The 8,029-nt window shown below is 46.7% G+C and overlaps 1 protein-coding gene across 1 annotated transcript; it reads right to left on the bottom strand.

Annotated features, from left to right (window-relative positions):
* Positions 1-419: 419 nt before the first annotated feature.
* Positions 420-5,396, bottom strand: SEC11C (SEC11 homolog C, signal peptidase complex subunit). Its single transcript, XM_042891791.1, has 6 exons — positions 5,264-5,396; positions 4,921-5,030; positions 3,203-3,352; positions 1,735-1,854; positions 1,027-1,084; positions 420-634 (listed from the first exon to the last, which is right to left on the bottom strand). The coding sequence occupies exons 1-6, from the start codon at positions 5,303-5,305 to the stop codon at positions 581-583; spliced, it is 534 nt and encodes a 177-aa protein (XP_042747725.1). The 5' UTR covers positions 5,306-5,396; the 3' UTR covers positions 420-580.
* Positions 5,397-8,029: the final 2,633 nt, after the last annotated feature.

Here is an 8,029-nt window from a genome sequence, read left to right as displayed (position 1 = left end):
TCAATGAAGAGTGAAAGTTCCTTTCTGTGTTATTGCTTTTGTTATTGCTTCTGTATTATTGCATTTTTTCCTTCCTCCAGACCCATACCCAGCATGTTTTCTTTAGGTAAAAGTGTGGCCAAACTCCTGCAGCTCACCCTGTTCTGACATGCGTGCTGTGTCTTTCTAAGTGCTGACAGAAAAGCTCGTAAGGTTGTGAACAGAAAGAGCAAAACACCTCAACAGGCAGGCAGGAGAAAGCGAGGGGAGCCTCCGTCACACTGCAGTCTGAGAGCAATGCACCCACAGCACAGCAAGGAGTGCATGAGCTGCTCCAGCTCTGGACGGTCACTATCTCCCTTCTGCAGAAGGCCAAGTGGAAGCACTGCTTATTTCAGATGGCAAATACGCCATTCAGGAATGAACCCAGAGCCAAAAGCTTCACTCATCAGTAACACCCTTTATTTAGACAAGACAAAAGTTTGCACAGCTTTGGAACCGTAGACAGAAGTTAAAACATCTGAAATATATTACGCTTTTTTTATCCCCATATATTTAACTTGATACGTCGTTCTTGGAAAGCTGACTTCTTTTTTGTGCCTCAGGATTCCCGTTTCAGGAGCACATAAGCTCCCATCACTGCCAGAAGAGCATACTGCAGAAGAAAATACAGAAAGGAGACTGATGACAAGTCTTCTCCAGGGAAGTTCTGACATGACAAACTGCTCAGAACGTGCCCCCTACAACATGACACGTGGCAGCGAGCAGTTGCAGTTCCTGCAGAATTACAGCAATATTTCGTATACAGCAATATTCTTTATAAATAAGCATTACTGTATATGCTTAACTCATGAGGTAGCTGTAAATTGCCTTCAAATCAATAAAAGCACCACTTTCTGCCGGGCTGCAGACAAGAAAACAATGCTCCTTCTACACTGGGTAACAAATTTATGAACAAGTTCTCCTATAAGCCAGACTCTTTCCTTATTACCTTACGTGGTATTTTACAGCTTTAGATTTACGTATTCAAGCTGCCTGCATACATACCTTAAATTTCGGATAGTCATTCATTATTATAGTTACCATACCAACATAAGGCAAAAACCTGTAACGGAAGAACAGAGGAAGGTAAAATTAACCCTCAGGAGTGTCCAATAATGGGTTTCAGAGGAAACAAACACTCAAGCAGACAAGGGCCTTAAGGATGACGTGCATCTCACAACGCAGGAGCAGACTCTCACAGCGCCCATTCCTTCCATCACACAAAAGCCTCACCTTGCTAAATATCATTCACAGCATTTGAAATACGTGTGCACCCCACAAATGGCACGAGGCTCCAAGCAGGAGTTGTTCCAGGTGCACATTTCTTACACAAAACTACGGATAACTTGAGAAAATCCTCTTCTCAAGCAGGGAAGTGGACAAATGCTGAAACCTTACACAAAATCACTGTGGGATGTGGAAATCATTTCCTGGCAGCTTCCAGAAGCCACAAGAAAAGGTTGGTTGACTGCTGCACACTGGTGAGCTATTTTTATTATATGCTACTTCTTCAAGAAATTAATTGCCACTCCACAACAGCGAGTAGACTGCAGAAAGTAACTTTCCCACGGAAATTAGCTTAATTACCAGCCTACTTCAGAAGTTCAAAAATACCACGCTGTTCACTCTGTACCCAGCAGAACCCAGATTTAAGGTCATCACTTGTTCTCTGTTTCAGTAAAAAAGAACACAGCCATATTCTGCATTACTTACCCCCTTGCTCTTCCAACAACGTCCTTCTTCTCCAACCAGTTCTGCCCCTCTTTGTACAAGCCTCTATCATCAACTTCATTGTTATCACCTTTGGTCAGAAATTTGATGTTCCCATTTTCTCTAAAAGGCAACGAGGTGATAAACTGAACCACTTAATGTAAAAACTTCAATCAACATCCTGAAAGCACACAATGGAGACGGGAAGTACTACAAGATTAGATAACCAGGTTTACTTCCAGTCCTGCTTATTAACAGGCACCATTAAGTCGTCAACATTACAGCCTTTACTGACAACAAATTTCAGCAGGAGAGCTGGTACAAAATGCTCCCCGACTGGCACCTGATGTCAGCAGTTATGTGATGACTGTGAAAGGCACTCACTTTTAATTTCTAAAACTAAAACAGTATTTGCTGTTTTACAAAACAAACCCCCACACATACATTGCTACTCTCTGTATTTTCAGGAGAACACAGACTAATTAAAAAACAAAACAAAACAAACAACAGCACCCAACCATAAAACCAACCCCCCTCCTTAAGAGGAAGTATCATTTTAATGGAAGATCTCAAATCAAAATTTAGCTTAGTCCTCCTCTGAGGTTGATACAAATCTATTAGCAATCAATTAGCACAGTTGCAAATCTGCACATAACTCAACATTTTGTCACTGCAACACACTTTGAAGTCACTCACTCTTTAGTTAAACCATACAGGAAAACCTCAGTTGTATCTGATATTTGTAAAAGGGAGAATAAAAAAATAATACAGGTCATCAGTCTTTAAACATCATCGAGTGGACAAAACATTTTGTGGGGCTGTTACTGCATGGGAAACCCTGTGTGCAGGGCTATGACCCAGCAGTGCTGATACCCCAACTTCTGGCCATTAAGAAGGTTCATTCCTTTTGCAGGAACAGAGATTTTAAACCCTAAACCTACCCAAATAATAACCTTTCCCTACTGCTTCAAATGGAAATAGTGTTTTTTGTGCTTTGTTTGGTATAATTTGAAGTGCTGATCTTAGAAAACCTGTCAAGTTTTGCTCCCTGTCTAGCACTATGTATGTGTGGATGACACATGCAGGATTTTGGTTCAACACTTGCTCAGAGCTCCTAAGGAGCAAATACTCCAGTGCTTCCTATATGCATGCTACCTTTTCACTGTACAAAAGCAGAACTGCCTTGGGAAGAACTGTTCATAATGTGAGGCCTGTGCCAGAAGGGTAAAAACAGCACAACTCCCTGTGGCATAAATCGACCTACTTTGAACCTGAGCAATTTTGCTGAGGGATGGAGGCAGGGTCACAGGAAGCACGCCCCAGAACTGGGAACAGATCACATCCTACAGACCAGCTGCACATTAAAGCAAATCCTCAAGTGCTCCTTTTCATGAGATATTACCAAACTGAAAAGCAACTGAAAGCCACAGTGAGAGAAACCGTATTTAGAAAGAATGCCAAGCTGCATTACTTTTCATGAATCTTGATTACTCTGTGAACGATTGGAATGTCTCTGCCTTCAACCTTAAACACGACTATTTCACCAGCTCTGATTGGGTCATCGTGGAAATTTGTTAAGAATAAAAGGTCTCCCCTGTGAAAAGCTGGCTCCATGCTGCCACTACAAAAAAAAAAAGAGAAGGAAAGAGTTTATTAGCACCATCAGGAACACCACGCAGATAACTAACATGCAACCCAAAGCCCAGCGAGCCCCAGTCTGGGCCAGCCCATAGAAGACATCCTCACTGCCTCAATGAAAGTAACAAGCTGTACAGAAAAGTAACAGTACCATACAGTACCAACAAAGGAACAAAATGAGCCATTCAGGTTAAGACAATGTGACAGACAAAAGCCAGGAAGTGTTTCACAGAAACACACGAAATACTTCTCTGGGTAGAGTTGAACTGACAGGAATGAGGCTTATTTTTATATCAATGATGGCTAATCATGATCATGATAATGAGGGCTGAAGCACCTCCCCTGTGAAGACAGGCTGAGGGAGCTGGGCTTGTTCAGCATGGAGAAAAGAAGGCTGTGGGGTGACCTCATGGCAGCCTTTCAGTACCTAAAGGGAGCCTGCAAACAGGAGGGGAGTCAACTCTTGGAAAGGGGAGATAACTGCAGGACAAGGGGAAATGGTTTGAAGTTGAGGGAGGGAAGATTTCAGTTGGATGTCAGGGGAAGTTCTTTGCTATGAGAGTGGTGAGGTGCTGGAACAGCTGCCCAGAGAGGCTGTGATGCCCCGTCCATCCCTGGAGGTGTTCAAGGCCAGGTTGGATGGGGCCCTGGGCAGCCTGGGCTGCTATGAAATGTGGAGGTTGGTGGCCCTGTGTGTGGCAGGGGGTTGGAGCTTCGTGATCCTTGAGGTCCCTTCCAACCCTGGCCATTCTGTGATTCTGTAATGATCAGAAAAACTGATGCCTTTTTTCCAGTCAGACATTTTTTGTTATTTTGGTAACAGCTTTCAAGGTAGGATTTCGGGCCCTGTCACCTGTCACAGTAATGGATTTTCCCATTAAAATGCTGTTACTTTCTGCATGATTCCTTACTGATGTCCATTCTGTTTCTCTAAGGCTGAACCTTCCATGAACATACATTTAACTTCATTAATTTGATCAGCACACAGAGGCCTGCAGGACTGGGTCTTGACATGCCATAAATTACCACTGAGAGAGAGGCAATGCTCCACCGAAACTAATAAAAGGAGTTTTACCATAATATAGCTTTAAAATAAACGTCCATGTGGTAAAAAATAAATTAACAAATAGACCTAACACTGTTCAATGCCTTTAGAAAACACAACACAGAATTTCTCAGGCATAGAATCATGGAATGGCCTGGGTTGCAAAGGAGCACAGTGCTCATCCAGTTCCAACCCCCTGCTGCGTGCAGGTTGCCAACCAGCAGCCCAGGCTGCCCAGAGCCACATCCAGCCTGGCCTTGAATGCCTGCAGGGATGGGGCATCCACAGCCTCCTTGGGCAACATGAGTGATCTCAGGAAGCTGCTCCGTTCCTTAAGGAAACAGACCGAGGTCTCACACAGCTGCTGCTCCACACACATCACTGACAGCCTGCATTCTAAGCACGGATGGAGCTCTGCTCCGTGAGGGTGCAATTCAGACCTGCACAGCTGCCTGTGGAGCAGGGAAGGAGGCCGACGCCTTCAGCAGCGCAGTACCGTCACTCACCTGAGCACCACAACGATGGGGCTCTCGCTGCCAGTGATGACGATGAGCCCTTTCCATATCATAAGGGCAGAGGAGACGATCATCGCAAAATTTAGGACCTGGTAATACAGCTGCACGGGACGAGAGAACATTTTCAGCGTGTTTTCACAAGTTGCGGTGTCACATTAAGCACGAGGCAGATCTCCGGCCCACAACAGCGAGCCGCAGCGCCGTTCCGGCCGCAGCCATACGCCAGCAGCGCTTACGCACCGGCTGCTCCGGGACCCGGCGGCATTCCAACGCCCCGAGATGCCGTCAGCCCGGGGACAGCCGCCTCCGACCCCCCGCCCCGGCCCGCTGCTACCTGCCGCTTGTTCATGCGCCGCAGATCCCCGAAGAGATCCATGGCGGCCCGCGGACAAGCACCGATCCCCGGCTCTGAGCGCTCGTCGCCAGAGCAGCTCCGCGACCCTACCGCTCCCACCGCCGGAGCGCCCGGCTCCCCGGGATTTGTAGTTCTTTTCTCCACCCCGCCCCGCTCGCGCCCAGTATCGCGCAAACGCAGATGACTACAGTTCCCATCATGCACCGCGGATCGGGGTCCTGACGCCAGGACCCCGCCTGCTCACGCAGGTGCCTGACGCTCTTTCGGCCGACGGGGATCGGGGCGGGAGCGCGGGCAGGCAGCTACGCGGAGCGAGCCGAGACGGTGCGCGGGGCAGCAGCGGGACAAGCAGCGCGGCGCGGCTCTCCTCCACGGCCGCGCCGTTCGGGTCAGGCGGCTGCAGGGCAGCTCTCGCGGCCACCGTCGTGGCGTGGGCGCAGCGGATTGGCGGCCGTGGGGCCGTGCGGGGCGGGCTGAGCGCCGCGGTGCGGGCCTGCGGTGCGGCGGCTTGTCGTTCATCCTTTGAATAGCCTTAAAACGGCGTGTCCAACGTGCTAGATTCATGTTTTACCGCCCTTTTTGTGTGTGTGTGTTTGTGTTTTAATGATTACATATATAAAGTCCCGTTAGTTACATGCACTTATATATATCTGTCTTTATAGTGTGTATATATATACATATTATAATATGTATAACATATAATAATATATAATATTCTATAATATTATATATAATAGTAAGTATTTTATATATGTAAATGTATATAGATAGATAGATAAATAGATATGCTTGTTTATTGGGGAAGGAACACGCACAGGAGCGATCTCAGAGGCTGTGAGGACTTCCAGTTCTCTCACTGCGTGCAGCAAGGCTGTTTATTCCTTGAAAGGCTGTGGTCTGTCCTCAGGAGTGTTTGCTGGGTGGGTTCTTGCCTACCCAAGAAACAGAGGGTTTTTGTACCACGCTGCTGAGACGGGTTAAAAATGAATAGGGCTTTTTCCCTGTGCAGATCTGCTCGCCTTTTTTCAACACAGAGGGTTGAAAGTGATGATTGGGATGACATGATAAAGAGAAGCCCTTCATGACGAGTCCATCCCAGCTCCTGCTCGGGTGGCTGCTGGCTGCGTGCTGTGATGTTTGCAGGGGGGGCCGTTGGTGGGCTGTGCTGCTGAAATCTGCCTCTCAGTCACCACCTTTTCCCCCGAGTGCATTTCCCACTTCACTGATATTTGTGCAACTGAGAGATGCCAGTCACAAAACCACTAATTAAAATACATCGTACGAGTTACTTGTTGTCTAATTACGTTTCACTCCCAGAAGATTGCTCCCCTAAAGCCGAGGGAGGACCAAACTCTGCCTGTTCGCCCCAGAAGTGTTTGTAGCTGGAGGGAATCATTGAATGTTGTGATTTACAGAGGTGTGGCAGTACTGACTGCAGCCCCAACAACCGCAGGCGATTATAAACAATATCTGACAATTAAACCTGTGCTAAATTTACTTTGCTGTTGGAATAAAACAGCTATTTTGATTATGGAGGCACTTCTCATTTTATCTAATGAAAGAATTCATGATGTTAATGCAGAATATCACATTTGCTTTAATTTAAAAAAAAAAAAAAAGTACACACCTTTTGTACCGAAATCTTTTGTATCACACCCACGTTGCTACTAAATAAAGAGTTCAAAGCTTATTCTGCAGGCAATTATATGCATGTATCTAGGAGGTGGTTGCATCATTGCCCCTGGAGGTGTTCAAGGAAGATGTAGATGTGGCACTGAGGGACAAGGCTTAGTGGGGAAATACTTTAGTTAGGTCAGTGTTTGGACTGGATGATCCTGGAAGTGTTTTCCAACCTTCAATTCTGTGATTCTGTCGTCTATGCAATTACAAATATTTGGCACTTTCCTGTCCTGCGTCTCTCTCAAACACTGCTGTGCCATGTGCAGGAGGACTGGGCGGCTGCAGGGAAGTGAAGCCACAAAGCCCTGGGCCGTGCGGTGCTTTGCTGGCTCCTGTGGTCGCTGGGATCCACAGCAACTCAGAATGCTGGGGCTGATGCAGGATTATGACAGTGGACAGATGACACGAGGGCTTAGGGTACTGCTGTGATGCATGGCCTTCTTGTAAACGTAGCTCTGTGGAGTCCCACTGCAGTTAGGTTCACCAGGTGAGTGGCTGAAATGAGGAGATGGGTTTACATCCCAGAGAACGGCTGCAGTGCTGCACCACACAGCGTGGAGCCGAGGGGCTGATAGGAAAATGGAATCTGTTACTGTTTGTAGGGCTCAGATCCACAAAACAGACCTGTTGTGGCCTGGGAATACCCGAATTCCTGACAGTAAGGATGGGCCATTCGCCTCAGAAATTGTAGCATCTGAGGAAAAGAAAAGGATGGTGGTGGAATCATTCTTTGCAGGCATTCCGGTAAAGAAAATGATTTTTTCAAAAAAGCCCGGAAATAGCAGAATCCAATTTGGTAAGAAAAAGAAAGAGAAAGCAGAGTCACTCTAGACTAACCAGGTTCCTTCAACCCTACAATCCATGGTTCTGTGACCTTCAAGGTCCCTTCCAACCCTACATTCTATGCCTCTGTGACTTTAAAGGTCCCTTCCAACACTGTATTACATGGTCCTGTGACTTTCAAGGTCCCTTCAAACCTTACATTCCATGGTTCTGTGAACTTCAAAGTTCCTTCCAACCCTACATTCCATCGTTCTCTGACCTTCACTGTCCCTTCCTACCCTA

The sequence above is a fragment of the Lagopus leucura genome, unplaced genomic scaffold, assembly GCF_019238085.1.
Source record: "Lagopus leucura isolate 7727_CA_CO unplaced genomic scaffold, USGS_WTPT01 27-6_obj-0_obj, whole genome shotgun sequence".
Lineage (NCBI taxonomy): Eukaryota > Metazoa > Chordata > Aves > Galliformes > Phasianidae > Lagopus > Lagopus leucura.
The sequence above is the reverse complement of the archived record's forward strand: the minus strand, read 5'-3'. Positions and strand labels throughout refer to the sequence as shown.